General features: G+C 37.9%; 2 protein-coding genes across 4 annotated transcripts in view; one reads left to right on the top strand and one right to left on the bottom strand.

The window, feature by feature from the left end:
- Positions 1-342: 342 nt before the first annotated feature.
- On the bottom strand, positions 343-14,956 carry ERH (ERH mRNA splicing and mitosis factor). Its single transcript, XM_065872400.1, has 4 exons — positions 14,924-14,956; positions 11,227-11,314; positions 7,315-7,435; positions 343-846 (listed from the first exon to the last, which is right to left on the bottom strand). Exons 1-4 carry the CDS (start codon positions 14,924-14,926, stop codon positions 744-746), a joined length of 315 nt encoding a protein of 104 aa, XP_065728472.1. The 5' UTR covers positions 14,927-14,956; the 3' UTR covers positions 343-743.
- Positions 14,957-16,094: 1,138 nt separating this feature from the next.
- The window catches only part of SLC39A9 (solute carrier family 39 member 9), a 42,318-nt gene continuing 40,495 nt past the window's right edge, over positions 16,095-17,917 (top strand). For all 3 annotated transcript variants that reach the window (XM_065872200.1, XM_065872199.1, XM_065872198.1), the window contains exon 1: positions 16,095-16,190. In XM_065872200.1, coding sequence (XP_065728272.1) covers positions 16,095-16,190 — 96 coding nt within the window. The remainder of the gene's footprint in view (positions 16,191-17,917) is intronic.

Genomic DNA, 17,917 nt, shown 5'->3' with positions numbered 1-17,917 from the left:
CAAGGACCTTCCAGAAGAAGTACATCACCAAAGCTACGGAATTAACCTGGCTGCTGCTGTAGATAAGCTATGTCCCCAGAAAGAGCTTCATAATGTTTACATCAACAGTAGGTACAAACCTTGGAGATACAACTGAGATTCACTTACAAGGATGGAAAATGAGGTAAAAGCTCTTTAGCTTCATATAAGCCACAGCAAAACAAATTCAGCACATATATAGGTTTTCTTCAAATTCACTGTGTAGCAGGCTACTGGTTTAGAAACTGATAATGCTTTGGCAAGAAAATCCAATTCAGTTGAGAGACAAAAAAAAAAAAAAAAAAAATCACTCGGGGGAAAATATAACTAAAGGACATTTATTTGTTTCTCACTAAGACTCTGTCTTGAGGACGTAACTAAACCGCGTCACCACCCCACCCTGATTTGAAGAAGGGTTAGTACAGTGAATGTTATAAAGCAGGTGCGGACAGTCTGAAGGACTGGAACCAACATTAACTGATAAAAACCAACCTCCACCTAAATCATCATAAAAATGTTTAAGTAAAAAAAAAAAAGGAGTGGAGAGAAGGGGGCAAAGGGGGTTTCAGATTGAACAAGATCCTATTTTATCTAATACATTCAATCCTGGCTAGAGTGTACCAAAATGGAAACAGGATTACTATAATACAAAACTTCTACTACAGCACACTGTACACACCTGTGTTCCAAGCCCACCCCCATCCCCCTAACGCTTCCAAACTCAACTATTTCCCGGCCTGTTGGGCCTGTCGACGAAGGAGCACGTAGATCTTCTCTTTAATCCAGTCTTTGTTATAAGGCTGGTATGTCTGGGTATCAGCTCGGTAACTGAGGAACAGAAAGGTAATAGGCAAAGTTACGATGGTCAATTACTGTCACGTTTTTAAAACCTGAAATCATAACTGCCCAATGATAGCACAGATGTGCACATGTTCATACATGAACTTAATGAAAATGTAAAAGAGCGATTACATAACTGTTGAATTTTAAGCGATATGAAGTTTAGATCACCTAGTACTATCTTACAGCAGAAAAAGAAACCAAGGCCTAGAGATCTTAAGTTAAATGTGTAATGTTACATATCTACTTCTTGACAAAGTATGACCAGAAACCATGTGTTCTTTCTCCTACATAGTTACTATTTTTATGGTTCTTTTAGTGATTAAAAAACAAAAATTGAACACTAATTCAAATTTGCTAAATTTACTTTGAATCAACTTAAAAAAAACCAAACCTTTAACATGTTACTGCCACAAAGACTTCTTCCCTGAAAAGTATTAACAGGAGGAAATACTTTTATATACATCCAGTATTTTAGGATTTGCTTTTTAATATAAACAATGCTAGAGGCTGGGAAGGGTCTGGAGTACAAGGAGTAGCATTAGCAATGAAGCTCCAATAGGATTCCAGGGTTTTGGGAGTACAAGGCATCAACTTAATAGCCAAATCACTCAAGGTATCTTTAGAGGACTCAAAAAACAGAAACATTCCAGCTGACCTACAACTGAAATCTAGCTGGTTAGGCAATAAATTCATTTTTTTGGAGTTAAAAAAACTAAAGCTATAGTATGAAAAAAGCAGACGATAAGCAAGCAGAGACCGCACAAACACAAGGCACATCACAGCGTTTCAAAGTCATGTGCACCATCTGGTGGAAATATTGCATGGCATTCAAGAGAGGCGAAGGATACAACTTGCCTTAAAAAAAAACAACAAAAAACCCTTAGGGATGCCCTAAAAAAATGAAATATCTAATTTATCAATTATTGTTTCATTTTACCCAGAAGCCTCATTTTTTAGCTTCTCAGCAAAAAATTATATACATAAATACAAATGATAGTAAATACCTATTAAGAAGTTGCCAACTGCTAGGTATTGCTTTAGGCACTCATCTGAATCAACTCACTTAATCCTGTTTACAACTGTTGTAAACAGGATTAAGTGAGTTGATTCAGATGAGTGCCTAAAGCAATACCTAGCAGTTGAGTAGATAAAATTATTATCCTTTTTTTATAAAGGAGGAAACCAAGGCTCAAAAAAGTTCAGTAACTTATTAGCTAAGTGACTTCAGGCAAGGAGTGAAAGCTTAAACACTCCTGACCAGAGTCCTTACCGTGAACCACTAAGCTAGAAACGTATGACCCAATTTTTGAAGAAAAACAAACTCCAAAGTAAGAATGCCTTACACCATTATCATATTCTTTCCCTGAATGGCAAGGTCAGAATCTGGTTTATTAAAAATGCATAAGCTTTCTAATTTTACAAAACATTTGGCTTTTTACTAATGTCTTTTTGTTACAATGAGAAATACTCTAAAAAGTAAACCAATGTTCTTTGACTATCCTCTGTTCATATGTCCTAATTAAATAAGTGCTAATCTAGTCTACTCCAAGGTAGGGCAGAACAGACTACAGTATTTATATTAACACTGGAACAGAAATAAAAAAGGAAAAGAATTTTTCAGAACTATAATATCTGGGTGGGACAGTCTTATTTAGATAGATCATTCACCCCACCAAGATCACTTCAGAATCCATCAACTTGCATGCTATTTTCCAACGTAAGAAATAGTTAATAATGCCTTCTTTATGGAAAGCTGTATGTTGATGGCTGTTAACTGACACTTGAAAATGAGACAATTAAATGTTAAGTACATTAATAAAATCCTTAGCTGTTGGTACAGATAAATCATTTAGCCTACTATTATGGTCAGTAAGTGCAGGTTTAGGGACTTCCCTGGCGGTCCAGTGGTTAAGACTCCATGCTCCCAATGCAGGGGGTGTGGGTTTGATCCCTGGTCAGGGAACTAAGATCCCACATGCCCTACAGCGTGGCCAAAAAAGAATAAAACTAAGTGCAGGTTTATGCAAGAACAGAAGCTGTGAATCTGAGCAGGGAAATCAGCTGGGGTCTTCACCGATATCAAGTTGTCTTCCTGATTAGGAAGGAGTACCTTCCTTATTACAATAACTAAGGATAAAAATGTCCCTCTGTCTCTAAGCAAACAAGAAAAGCCCTCATCTTCGAAAGGCCAACAGGCTGCTATCTTAATCTTAAAAAAAGCCTATTTAAAAAAGAAAAAAAAAACGAAACAACAACAAACAAAAAAAACCACCTTACAGATCACAGAACTGTGAAGAAATCTGTACTCTGATTTCAAATATATGAAATACAAATCCTTCATGAATAAATTTTACTATTAATGCATGGTCAGTTTGTTTTGGGTTTAATTATGTCAACAAAGTATCTTATTTATTCCATTCTTCCTCTACTGGTTTAAGAATAAATAATTAAAAATATCTTGCCATTTAAACTTAATACAAGCAATGAGTACACAGCAATTACAAACCAAAAATGAACTTAATTCTTGGTCTGAGGCCAATTCTTGGCCAAGTCACAATCCCTGATTAAGGAGAGGGGCAGGATGTGCTGTTATAGGAAATGCCATGGCAATAGGTGACCTCTTTGGAAGCAATTTTGGAAATCTTATTTCTCTGGAACATTCAAATAACAAAGTCATATGAGCAAAATGGTTCTAAATCCAAATTTGATTCTGAAAGTTTTCAAAGGCCAAAAGTTCAACATTAGAGATAGAAACATAAATAGCTACAGTTTACAGTTTTATAGACAATTAAAAACTATAGATTACCATTAATCTCTCTTTTATACTATCTGAACTACTACAGCTTAGAAAAAATTATCTATAATAATTAAATAATTATTGTAATATATATAATTGTATATAATATATATAATTAAAGATGTATTTCCTCTGTTTTGCTTTCATAATGCAAGTATTAGAAGTCATTTTAGCATGCTAGACGTAGTTTCTGGTTTACACTTAATGGCACGAAGTTAGAAACGTTATGTTCTATCACTAATGACATACCTGTAGTATGTCCCCATAAAAGCTACTATTTTACTCTGTGTAACTTTCACTGTCAAAAAACCAACATAACACCTCTTTATTCGTTAACAGTACAATTTAACTCACTTGTGAAATTTGAAACTATCATTCTACTTGGGGCAAATTTTAAAGAACCAACCTCCTCACTGTAATTAAAAATAAAACCCTGCCTGATGTCAACCTAGTTAAAAATGGAGTTCCTGCCATATACCTGATACTGCTGCGCTAAGTAAGCACTGCATCCTCACCAGTAGTCCTGTAAGGTAGAGGTATCTAAATTTTACAAATAAGCAATCTGAGGTTTAGCAGTATTAAGCTAACTTGCCCAAGGGAGCTAGCAAATGACAGAGCCAGGATTCAAACTCAGCTATGTCTAATCCTAAAACTCCAGTTAGATCTTAACCATAACCTCCCAAGGTTGTAAGTAATTCCCCATCTGTTGCGAATGAGTGCCATATCCCAAACCATCAGGATTAGATACCCAATGTCTCAATAAGTGATTTTTATAGAATCAGAAAGACAGCCATTAATTTTTAAAATAAAATCAACAATTCATTTAAAGAATGAAATGAGAATATGCATACTAGCTCTGTTAAAATTTTCAGTTCCAACTGAAACATCCAATGTTTAAGTTCAAGTGTGAATATTTCACCAAATACACCTAGAACATATATTAAAAAACAAAAAACAAACAAAACTCTCCATCACAGTGTAAAAATAATATAAAATACCCACAGCTTAATCAGATAAATAATATCAATGATTTCTGAGAATACAAGACACTGCAAAATTTAGCATGAAAGAAGTCATATTAGATTCTTTCACTTTTATTTAGACCATCCTATCATTTCCGACTGTAGCTCTGTAATGCAAATGAGAGAAAAGGAAGATTACCAATAATTTTAAAAAGCTATGCCTCAAATCATATTATATTGATGACATGTATTTTAACAACCAATATTTAGTCAATACCAACTATGTGCCAAATACTATTCTAGGCACTGGGGATACAGCAGTGAACAAAAACAAAGCTCCCTGTTCTCAAATTCTAGAAAGTAAATAAACACATTACTGGTGATTTCATATCCACTAGATGATCCTGCCAACATCTGGGCCTCTAAGTTCCTTGAACTCCTCTCCTCCAATGATCTCATGCCCTGCCCTTCCTTGGCCAGATCCCTACACCTTCTCATTACCAGCAACTTCAATCTCCCAATTTCAAGCACCTCGTTCTCTGATCACTACTTCCCAACACCCCACCTTCAACAATCCTTTGACCCCACTGTGACCTGTAATTAATTGATCCTACCTGTCCCCACGCCATCCCAACCCCTACATGGTCATTCAGTCCTTTGCATTAATACTCCCTTGCATACATCCTCAACTGTTAGCAAAATCTCTGCTGATTCTCTACCTGTAGAGACTCACCTGTAACCATTCAGGTTAAGAGTGACTAGGAAAAACCTATTTATCACATGATTAATTTAACTTTAACTTCATTATCACGTACCTCTTAAATCACACATTCCCTAATCCCTTCACCCTCCTAGATAATTTCTTACCTCTTTTCACAAGCCTCCGACACCTCCTCCCTCACCCTTAATTTCAAATGGTGTCCTTCTTCCTATTTTCCTGAGGTAACTAAAACAATTAGAAAACAACTTCCCCAAGCTTCCACCATATCTGCCCATCCTTCCTACTTCACTATTAACGTACTGTCCAAGATCCCACCTAAAGCCATCAATTTTCCCCTCTCTACTATATCATCCCAACAGCCTGCAAACTTACCATTATTTCTCTCAGCTTAAAAACAAAATTAAAGGAAAGGAAAAGAAAAAGTATTCCTTTCTCTAGCTATAACCCCATTTCTATGCTCTGCTTCTGAGCTAAATTCTTCAAAAAAGTTGTCTGTGTTGGCTGCCTACAATTTCTCTCCTCATTAACTTAAACTCACTGGACTATATAAAGATTTTACTCCTGTCACACTACCAAAACTGCTCTGGAAGTCACCAAAAACTTCCACATAGCTAAACCAAGAGTCAGTTCTCAGTCCTCATTAATTTGATCTACCAATAATATGAAGTACTTTTGAGTTGGCTTCTAGGATATCACCCTCTCTGCCCCACCAAATTCATCTCCCTCTACTCTCCCCCTCACTTATTCTTCTGCAGCTTCACAGGGTTCCTTTTAACCTGATTTATTCACTGTTCAATCCCCAGTGCCTAGAACACACATGGTACATAGTTGGCACTTCATAAATATTTGTTAAATGAATATTTGTCTCTTTCTGTGTGCGTCAGGCAATAAACAGATCAACTATAGCCATTACAAACTAACATAGCGTAATATATATAGCTCTATTGGCCTCAACAGTTTTCTGAGTTTTTATATTAAAATAATAAAATTATAAACACATTTCATTAAAGACCAGAACTGGATCACCTGAATGTTCTGAATGAGCAAAATGAAATGGCTATAAGTGAAACACAATGAAGAGATGCAGAAAACAAAACTCAAAAATTGCAAGGAAATGCTTATTTTCACCAGCAATCTTTGGTGAGACGGCAAGTCCAGGCTTGGCTCCAGTGGTGATCCAGGAAATGCCTCAGAGTAGGACCTATATGTTTTTCACCACTGAAAAATATTTTTTTCTTCTAGCAGGGTCTGGCATGTAATAAACATTAAGGCATCTGGTGACTGAAGATCTCATTATAAGGTAATTCCATTTTCCCTTTTAAAATTAGCTGTACTTATACTCAGGCTCTTGTCCAAAAATGTTGAGGAGACTGAGTAAGTATTACAGACTCACCTGCTCCTTAGTAATAGTGGTGATAAGTAATTATCGAAATAAATTATAACAAGCATAATATGTTAGAAAAAAATTTTAATTTGACAAACCTCTGAGAATAGAAAACATAAGGGTCTATAAAAAAAAATCTCATTCTAACATGCCAAAATATACCTGACTAACACTGGGTGGAATTAAAATTAAATTCCATTTCAGTCCTATATATATACATTCTAAAAATAATGTCATGAAAACAGAATAATCTTAGTTTTAATCAAAGCCAACTGCTTTCAGATAAAGACTATAATGGGGAAAAAAAACTAAGAAAAAGATTATTAAGTTTAAGGAACAAAGTTCTCAGTTCAAAGTTGATGCATACTAACTGCATCAATTAGCAAAGTTCTTAAGATTTTCCTGTGCCTTTAGCTTTATGTTGACAACTTAATTTATGAGCCACATGCAGAAGAAATATTAATTAATACATAGTAAGCAAAACACAACGATCAGTGTCAGGCAGAGTGAGTTCCCAACACCATAAATCGCCTCAAACAAACAAACAATAGAAAAATACAATTTAAGAGATATGGTGGCTAATACTTACACAAGGCAGCTGAGGTCTGCCAGGTCATCAATGAAGTCAAATAACTGACTGATATCATATGTGATAGAGGGGCTGTTGGGATTCATTCTCTTCAGATGTTCTTCATACATTTTACAAACACCTAAGAGGGAGGGGAAAACCAAGATCTTACAATTATATGAACTTTAGATATGAGTAGTGTTATATCCTAATATCGTAATATTTATTTTTATAAAGTTGGGCTGAGAAAAGAACAGTAAGTTGATCACTTTTGTTTTCACTGTTGCCACTGGCAAATTTTTAAAAATTTTATAAATTCACCAGAATGTTGGTATTTTGTGCCTTAACAATAAAACTTTTTTTTTTTGGCTGTACCGCGCACAGCTTGCGGCACTTAGTTCCCTGACCAGGGATCGAACCTGGGCCCCCTGCCGTGGAAGCGCAGTGCCCTAACCACTGGACCGCCGGGGAATTCCGACAGCGTGTGTCTTAGCAGGTTATTCAACAAATAAATATGTTCTATCCTGTACATACAGGTCTTCATGTACCTCTAAATTGACTTCATAAATTTCCTAAGAAAAAGTAATATTCAACCACAGAGTTGTCAAAAGCTATCTTAGTAAGTGTTTTTTTTTTTTAAGTTTTAGTTATTTTATTTATTTTTTTGGTTGAGCCAGGTCTTAGTTGTGGCTTGCCAGCTCCTTGGTTGTGGCATGCGAACTCTTAGTTGTGGCATGCATGTGGGATCTAGTTCCCTAACCAGGGATCAAACCCGGGCCCCCTGTGTTGGGAACACGGAGTCTTATCCACTGCACCAACAGGGAAGTCCCTTAGTAAGGGTTTTGATACACACACTGTGATCAGAAACATCACTCATAAGTTCCTGAATAGAAAGGGTGAAATGGAAAGGAAGTAAAAACCTTTCACAATGAAGGAAATTTCATTGTAGCACTGACCCACAGTTACCATCATACTTAGCGGTGAAAGACTGAATGCTTTCCCACTCAGATGAGAAGAACACCAGAATATCCGCTCTTGCCACTCTTATTCAACATTGTATCGGAGGTTCTAGTCAGGTTGATTTGGCAAGGAGTAGAAATAACAAGCATTCTGATTGGAAAGGAAGAAGTGTACCTATCTCTATTCACAAATGACACGATCTTATATACAGAACGTCTTAAGGAAACTACAAAACACAAACTATTAGAACCAATAAATGAGTGCAGCAAGACTGCATGATATAAGATCAATATACAAAAATCAATATTTCTATATCCCAACAATCTGAAAAGGAAATAAATAGCATCAAAAAAGAATTCTTATGAATAAATTTAATAAAAAAGATGCAAGACACACACTGAAAACTATAAAATGTCACTGAAAGTAAAGATTTAAATAAATGGAATGCTATCTCATGTTCATGGAACGGGTGACTCAGTATCAAGATGGTCATACTCCCCCAAATGATCTATAAATTTAATGCAATCCATATAAAAATCCGAGGTACTTTTGCAGAAACTGAGAAGCTGATCCTAAATTTGATACAGAAATACAGGGGTCCAGGATAGTCAACAATATTGAAAAAGAACAAAGTTGGAAGACTCACACTTCCTGATTCCAAAACTTATTACAAAACTACAGTAATCAAGACAGTGTGGTACTGCTTATGCATAAAGACAGGCACACAGATTAATGGAATAGAAGCAAGAGTCCACAAATAAACCCTCACATCTATGGTCAACTGCTTTTCGACAAGGAGACCAAGACAATCCAATGGACAAAGAGTAGTTTTATTAACAAACGGTGCTAGGACAACTGTACATTCACATGCAAAAGAAAGAACTTGGATCCATCTCACGCCATGTATGAGATGGATGAGTAGGTGGAGCGCAGGGGATTTTTAGGGTAGTAAATGGTCATTACACATGTCAAAATCCACAAAATGTTCAAAGCAAACATTAACGTAAACTATAGACTTTAGTTATTAATGTATCAGTATTGATTCTACAATTGTAACTAACGTATCAAACTAATACAGGATATAAATAATAGGGAAAACTGGGAGGGGGTGGGAAGGAAGCAGGGGTATGGTAGAACTGTACTTTCTAACCAATTTTCCTGTAAACCTGAAACTACTCTAAAAAAAATTAAATCTATTAATTTTAAAAAAGGGATGCAGGGAGGGAAAGCTCTGTATTCCAGAGGAATGTTAACTACTATAACGAAGAAAAATAAGAAAGAAAATTACCATTTGGCAACCACCATGTGAGAACTGATTCCAGTATTTCCATTTTAACTTTTAAAATGGAAAATAAACCACCATTTCTAATTTTAAAAGAGAAGAAAAAAAAAAGAGCTATCAAGCCACAAAAAGACATGGAAGAACCTTAAATACATACTGCTAAGTGAAAAAAGCTAGTCTGAAAGGGGTACATATGGCAATGATTCCAATTCTATGACAAGGCAAAAACAATGGAAGCAGCAAGGAGACCAGTGGTTGCCAGGCAGCAGGGATGGGGTGAAGAGGGATGAATACGTGGAGCACAGGGGATTTTTAGGACAGTGAGTCTATTTTATATGATACTCTAATGGTAGATACATGACATTATGCATTTGGCAAAACCCACGGAACTGCATAACACAAAGAATGAACTCTAATGTAAACTATGGACTTTAATAAAAACGTATCAATACTGGTTCATCAACTGTAACAAATGTAGCATACCAATGCAAGATTTATTAATAGGGGAAACTGGGGTTAGGGAGAAGTATATGGGAACTCTCTGTACTTCCTGTTCAATTTTTCTTTAAACCTAAAACTGCTCTAGAAATAAAGTGTATTCATTAAAAAGACAGTGTAGGTACAAAGTCTACCTTAATGGCAAGTAAGGATATCAGCAGAGGAAGGGACCTAAGAAAAGAACAAGAGCCTTGCTCTTCTAGAGCAGAATCTGATGGCAGGATCAGGAAAGCGTAGAAGCTGTCTCTAATTACTAGAAGTAGCTTTTTTCCCCCCACAGGTCTACCCATTGTTGGTTTTAAATGAAGAGATTTTAAGTCTAACCCTGTTAGCTTCAGATAATCAACAAATTCAGGGACATGCCAGCAGCAAAAACACCGACTATAACATCTTTATATGAAGTGAAGAACGTGCAATTTGCTGGACAGGGCGCAGGGTGGTTTACTTGATATAATGATTAAGTGTAAAGATGAATCCAATTTGTGATGATCCAATCTATGTGCTCTCATCTAATGGTTTACTGAGGGCTAATACTTCCCTTCAGGGTGGTGCCAGCTTATCAAATGTACACGAAGGTATACTGATTTGGTTCCATTTGCCTTTATTCACTGAGCTGATTTTTTACTTTTTAACGTTCTGATGGACCAGCTTTTAACATTTATTTGTTTAATAAGCAGACCATTAGGTTCCGTAGGCACTATTAGGTTCCTCGGGCCTGCCTTAACTACTCTATAGTGCTTGAGTTTAACCACAATATATAAGGAATACCTGTAAAATATTTACATAACACAGTAACAAAATAACATAACAAATAACAGAACATTTACACAACAATCAGAGGCTTGGGAAAGTCATTATATAATGAGCTTGATTAAAAAAAGTAAAGTAATATTTGCAACAGAAAAAGACAGTATATATAATTTATATTTCAAATATTCAACAAATACAGTCCTAAGTATCCACTTTCCTTGCTCAAATTAACAATGCAAGAAATCTGGAGGAAAACACAAACTCAAGACACCTGAGAGCTGCAGCACCCACCACCCTCACCCTGGCCAGCGTCAACAAGCTGGTGTGGACACTAGCGTAGGAATGGGGAGTCTCTACAGCCCAGCCCCCCCGACCCCCCAACACCTCCCCACCCCCGAAACAAACGCAAAGATTTCTACCCCTCGACTAGTGTTTAAACTTACCTTCCATGCATTCATTCACAGATTCGTAGTCAGCGTAAGTTCTGCCTTCTGGCCTCTTGGTAGGCTGTACCAGCAAAATGGTGTGAGACTGTGGAAAGAAAAGTGATTTCAATATAAGTTTCCAACTCATATTTGAGAAATTCATAGTATGAGATAGAATCTCCATTCATGACAAATGATCACTAGTTATTAAAACACTATTAATCAGGGTGCTCCTTCTACAATACTTATGCCTTTGCCCAAGCGTAGCACCAGAAGCTGGATTACCTTCTGTAGGGTCCCTCTTAGCCTCCCAGTCCTTAATGAGTGCTTTGTCAAACTTTTATTGCACTTAACTGGCTGCAAGTACTCAGCATAAGCTACCCTGTACTGTTTTTTCTCTTTTGCACCTATCTTCCTAGCCAGATTATAAACCTGCTTAGGTGTTCTATCTCCATTGGTCACTTTCTAGCTCTAATCCTATTAAGTCCCTAATAAAAACAGATATGGGCTGATGAAAGGAGAGAAAAAGGAAAACACTATAATGACTGCAAGCACTGCATCAATCTATGTTCTTTTTCTAACTTTAGCACAACGGTGAAGTCACATCTTATCCAGGGATTAGACTCAAACATTAAGGCGTAAGATAAATTGGCAATATAAAATTAGTATATATAGTTAACATTACCCTAGAAAATCCATTAAATTATTCACCTAGTAGATGACTCACCTTAAGGGGCTATGTATTTTTAAACTCTGGAATCACACAAAATAGCTAGAGGATCACATTGTAAGAGATGTGAATAGGCCTAAAGAACAGCAGATAGACTTTTATCTTCCATCTCACCCTCAATGGGGAGCATGTTTTTGTTAGTGGGTCTATTTTAGGGTTTCTCAACCTTGGCACTACTACATTTGGGGCTGGAAGATTCCTTGTTGCAGAGGCTGTCCTGTGCGTTGCAGGATGTTCAGCAGTATCCCTGGTCTATTCCCACTAAATACCAGTAGTACCTGCACTCCCACCCTCTCCTGGCCAAGCTGTGACCACCAAAAATGCCCCCAGACACTGTTGGTCTATTGAGGATACAACCCCTTCCAATTTTTTGCCAAGTGTGTAAGACTTATTAAATAAATTCAAGTATGATGTAACCTCACTGTAAACCCAATCCTAAATCAAACTATTCATATTTTTCTCTTCTCTTCTGCTGTACTATTATTTTTGGGTAAAAAACAAACAAACAAAATCTCCTAATTACAGGAACCAAACTGTTTTGAAATGATCAGAATTTTTAACCACCAACAATCTGCAACTGAAATAGCTGATGCCTAGACTTTCTGAATAATTACCCCCAAACAGTACTTTGAACACAATATGAAAAACAAAAGAATTTATCGTACTCCTCCCTCCCCATCAAAAATGGAGTCATTCTGATTAAAAGTTTGAGGATTTGAGATAAAACAAAACTTGATGACAAGAGATGAAAACTAATTCTCACCTATAATGACCTGAACACAATCAAGGCCTTTCTTAAATAGTGAGTAAAAGCTAAAGAAAGCAGCATATTAGATTACGTGTTATTTATAAGTTTTTATAAGTCACCAGTAGTTTCAATAGGTCATATGTTGAGAAGAAAATTAATTTATAAACTACATTAGCATTCCTGCAAAAGGGCCTGCCCCATACACTAGCCATACCAGTTGCTACTATATTTTGTTCTTATTCTAATGCAAAATAAAGGATTAAGTCACTTAAAAGAGTAAAGATATGGGAATGGCTATACAGTATGCTTTTTATATCTACCCTTAAAGTGAACCTGAGCGAAGTTTACTGTTTTCAGTACTTACTGCCCAAAGACAAGGCTTAAAAATTAAGAACAAGAAATGACTAAATGTACAGAACTGTAGTCAAAATGGTTAATTATTCTTAAGTGACAGTGCCTTTCTGTCACCAGTTTAAGATCATAATACCTCTCAAACCAATTTTGGTCACTTTCTTCTTATTGGAGCCATTTTTGGAACCCTTTCGTTTCACTAAAAATCCAAATATATTTGCCCTATCAATTTTTTCCTTCTTCTGGACAGATTTGGTCCTGGCCTTCCTTACGGTACTCTTTCTCAGGGGAATGACCAGTTCCATATATATATATATATATATATATATATATACATACACACATACACACACACACACACACATATACAAAACATAAGTACATATAGGCAAACATATATATATTTATATTTGCCACAATAGGGAGATAACACTGTGAAACCTAAATCAGAAAAATAAAATTTATGCAGGATTACCTTAATAAAATCCTTATTCTGATTACCAAGTGGCTTTGATTCACTCTAATGAATAGTTAATCTGGCTTTGTTAACTTTTTTAAAGTCTCACAAACATGAACCCTAATAGTCATTCTACTGTTGCAGAAATACTACAGTACATAACACTGGCTCTTTAGCTTCAAATGCTTCTCCCCAACTACCAAAAAGAAAAAAAAAAAAAAGAAATCGAAGCTGGTATCTTCAGTAAACCAAAAGTACTTAAGACTTTTGAACCAATAATTGTTCCCTTTAAATACAAATTCCAATTTTTAATTCTACTTGAAATAAGGAATTATCACTGATATTTGTTCAACGAGAATGGGTTGTTTATATTAACTGTTGTCATTTTCCCAGATTTTAATCTAAGCATTTTAATACAATACCAAATAGTGACATAAAAGGCAGAGAAAGAAGGAAACTCAGAGATGAAACGACTTGCCCAAGTTATAACAAAACAGGAACTGGAAACCCAGTCTTCTAATTCCTAGTCCTCTTTGGGAGATTATGTTGGGTCAAACATTGAAATTCATTAAAGGACAACCTGAAAAAGTTCTTTGTTAACATTAGCTGCATAATCTGTTAATAACTGCAGCAACCAGAAAACGAAAATTGAAGTGTGGAAGTAACCATGACTCCTCAGAATCCCTGTAAGCGTCTCCTTTTTGCGGATTACAAAATACACACACACAAGCAAAAAACAAAAAACCACAAACAACCCTTCCCAACCACTCCACTACCAACCCGGTCAGATTCTAAGGAACCTGGACCTTCAGCTGAACCTATCATTTCTGCCTCCAGCCCCAAGAGAATATAAATAACGATAAGCATAGGATTAAGGGCTGAAAAAACAAAAAAAAAACCCACACCAAACCAGGCCTCTGGAGGTCTTAGAGAAGAGGAAAAATATTACATATTTTTCCAATAAAGCAGAGCACAGAAATACAAAAGGGAATAGCTGAGAGAGCACGCTACAAAGCAAAGACGACCCCTCCTGGCCCACACGCTGGGTGCAGTAGACTCAATCTGTCAGCTTTGGGACAGGATTGTCAGACATCCCTCGGCCATTGTTCCCACAGGAAGCTAGAGAGTTTGGAGGGAAAGGGCACCCTCCCCATGCCTGCCTCTACCAAGCAGCAATCGGGAGAAAGCGCATCCTCCGCACCGCACGCCTTGCCCGAGCCAGCCGGCGGGCGCGCAACCGCAGGGCGGACCCTGGCTCCGGGGCCTACCGCCAGGCCCAGCGTCTCCGCGGCGGGAAGGGGAAGGGTCGACCCACACGCCGGAGGACCGAGCAGCTGCATACTCGCGCTGGACTGGGTGGGGAGAAGAGGTAGGGGCTGGGGTCATCCTGGCGGCTGGGGGCTCGGAGAACCGGTTAGGCCTTTCTCACCATCGCGCCAAACTCTCGCTGCCGCCGCTGCCGACTCTGCCGCCGACTCCGCTGCCGCACACGAGTTTAGCCGCAATGTATCCAACAGCCAATCCCCGCGAGAGGAGCCGCCGGAAGTCGTCAGAAGGACACCGCGAAAGAACCTTTCGGACCATAGAGACTAACATATTTCCGGCAGCTAGAGCAGATACTGACTCTGTTTCAGCCATCTTGGAAAAGGGCGACGAGACCCACGGGGAATGTATCGGAACTTGAAAAAGAATCATTTTTTTTTCAAGACGCTGTCTTCCGTACTCTCGTTATTATGCATGCGGCTAAATTGATCACTGGTATAGAAAGTGATACAAGTCATCTTTCAATGGCCCCACTCAAAAATGGCGGCAGTATAAGAATCCCGGGGCATAGGTCAGTTGTAACCCGGAAGTACCCTTCTAAAGGAGCGGGTGGTAAGGCAATCCGGAAGTGGAGTAATGAAGAGGTGCCACTTGGCGGCCATGGCAGCTGTAGTATCGGTGGCTCCGGGTCAAGCCCCAGCGGAGTGGAGTAACATGGGCAGCACTGGGTATAGGGCAGAGACAGCTTTGTATCAGCTTCGCTACTGAACCCCTAAGGCCCATCGTTAGAAATCTGCAGGACTCCTTTCCTCATTCGAGACTCGGAAGAGAGTTTGCCGGGATTGGAGGGCTGGTCCCAGACCAGCCTGAGGATCACAGGCGGGGCGGCCCCGGGGAGATAGGGCCGCTGGAAGAACGAACGAGTTCTCTTGGGTTTTCGTGCTTTTCTGCCGCCGTCTGGAACGCTGTTCGTGGAGGAAGTAGGCCCATTGTGCTACCCTTATTCCGACGACTGAAGAAATCGCTCACTCTTATATTTCCCATTGACTTTTCTCATCTGTTAACCCACGGGAATCCAGTGACTGGTATCGGAAAATTTACGGGCAGGGACCTAAAATTGCTGAAAGTTCTCTCTGGTGCTAGTATTAGCAAAAAGGGGCTGTTTCCAGGTACGTTCAAGAGAAAAGTGCCTCGTGAACACATCTGCCGGTGGGGAGGACCAAAGAAGTGAAAGTCCACTTGTTATCTTTGAACAACCACACGCGTTTAAGAACCTAAGCACCCTTCGAAGCCTCGAGAATTTGTAGGCTGGTGGTGGGTGAATAAAGGAGGGCAGAATGGATGATTTCATCTCCATTAGTTTGCTGTCTCTGGCTATGTTGGTGGGATGTTACGTGGCTGGAATCATTCCTTTGGCTGTTAATTTCTCGGAGGTAAGAAGTTCTCAATTTTCTGTTAGCTGTCAGGATGGCAGCTAGGAAGTAGTGACAGTTGTAAAGGGAAGCTGCTTCCCCAGTTAATATCAGAGTTAAAGGTCTTGTTAAGGAAGACTATCTTTTCGAAAGATGCATAACATGTAATAATAGAAACAAACCTCCTCTTCATCACTACAGTTCATAACGGGGGTGGGTGGATCCACTGAAGATTCTGGAATACTCTGAACTCGCTGAAATTGCATACCAAAATTTGGGACTCTGCATTTTACGGGAGAGAGGCACCATAATGTTCTTTTGATACCCAGAAGTTCCAAAGAATCAAGATTCTAGATTGCAATCAAAATATAAATGGAGAATGTTGTTTGTCCATATGAGTTGAAATCAGTATAACTTCTCTTTTTGAGAAAATCAAGCATAGCTTTTTGGGGAAAGGTATTTTTTTGGATACCTGTAATAAGAATGAAGTAAGAAAAACACTAAATTAGATTGTTCTTAAGTCAATTTCCTTTTAAAGAAGGAGACCATTGAATGGGTTTTTGAAGTTGTTTTCAAATGTTTGTTTAGAAATGAATTTTTTGTTAATATGGTTTGACATTTTGTTTAATTTATTTGATTCTTTATCATTACTTGAAGAAACATTAACAGGGAAAAATGATGAAAGCATTTTTCAACGAAAGTGCAGATAGGTTCTTCATGTTGTCATAAGGAGTTCACAACATGCATAGCGCTCAAAGATTGAGGGAGAAAAACTACTACATTCAGGATTTCTTGAGTATACCTTGGGGTTCAGCAGTAAGATAGTTTCACTGCCAGTCCTGAAAGTGCTTTCAAAGAAAAGGGGAGTGGAGAATGGCCTGAAGTATTGATATAAAGGAAAGGTATAGATGAGGTGTGAGGTAGGCCTTGAGGAAACCTGAGGAAAGAGGAGGCATTTATTGCTGGTAAAGAAAATAACCTGTGGGTGAGAAAGAAGGCGGAACTAGGCCTTATGAGTTTGAGAAATAAAGCCCACAGCCAGATAGAAGGGGGACTTGAATTGCTGCTGCTCCTTTTCCGTTTCCTTTTTTTATCCATTCCTTTCAGCATCTAATGATAACATTGAGCTACAATGTTTTGAACATATACACTACTTAATTTCATTTAAAAAACCCAGTGAGGTACAGATGAGGAGACTGACACTTAGATCATGTAACTTGGACGAGTTCATCATGTGTGTTAGAGTCACAGCTGTTTTTTCAGTCTCCATTTTTCTGACTCAGAGCAGTTCTTAGCCACTCTGTCCCTTTTGGCAGAGGTAGCAAACTGGTAGCCCATGTACCAAATCTAGCCTACAGACTTACTTTATTAGATTAGCAGAATGTTAATTTTATTGTTATTGGTTTTTGTCTTTATTCCTCAAGGTAACAGTTGGCTAGAGCTGAGTAGTGGTAGATTGTCACAGTCCTTGGCTGTGAAGCCTACTTCACTCATTTGGGCTACCTGCCTGCCCAGTCCTTTGTGAACCTGCTATCTCTCCTCTGGCATAAATCATATTTTCTTATAACTACAGTAGAATTGAGTTGATATTATTAGAGCTGACATTTGTGAAGTTTAAGTTGGTTTGTATATTTAAAAACTTATTGAGATAACATTTATCAAGAATTATAATTAATTCAAATGAAGAACTGATAGAACTTTTTATTTCTATAAAATTCTTAGACCTTTTCCGGTTTCAGTATTTTCTC

The sequence above is a fragment of the Phocoena phocoena genome, chromosome 2 (genome assembly GCF_963924675.1).
Source record: "Phocoena phocoena chromosome 2, mPhoPho1.1, whole genome shotgun sequence".
In the NCBI taxonomy this organism is placed as follows: Eukaryota; Metazoa; Chordata; class Mammalia; order Artiodactyla; family Phocoenidae; genus Phocoena; species Phocoena phocoena.
This window is presented reverse-complemented; position numbering and strand designations above follow the sequence as displayed.

Excerpts from the sequence above, each read along its gene's own strand:
- ERH (XM_065872400.1), bottom strand. Across the intron at positions 7,436-11,226 it reads TGTGAATGAATGCATGGAAG|GTGTTTGTAAAATGTATGAA; the intron begins GTAAGTTTAAAC and ends CCTCCCTCTTAG. Across the intron at positions 847-7,314 it reads GCAGACCTCAGCTGCCTTGT|TTACCGAGCTGATACCCAGA; the intron begins GTAAGTATTAGC and ends TCTGTTCCTCAG.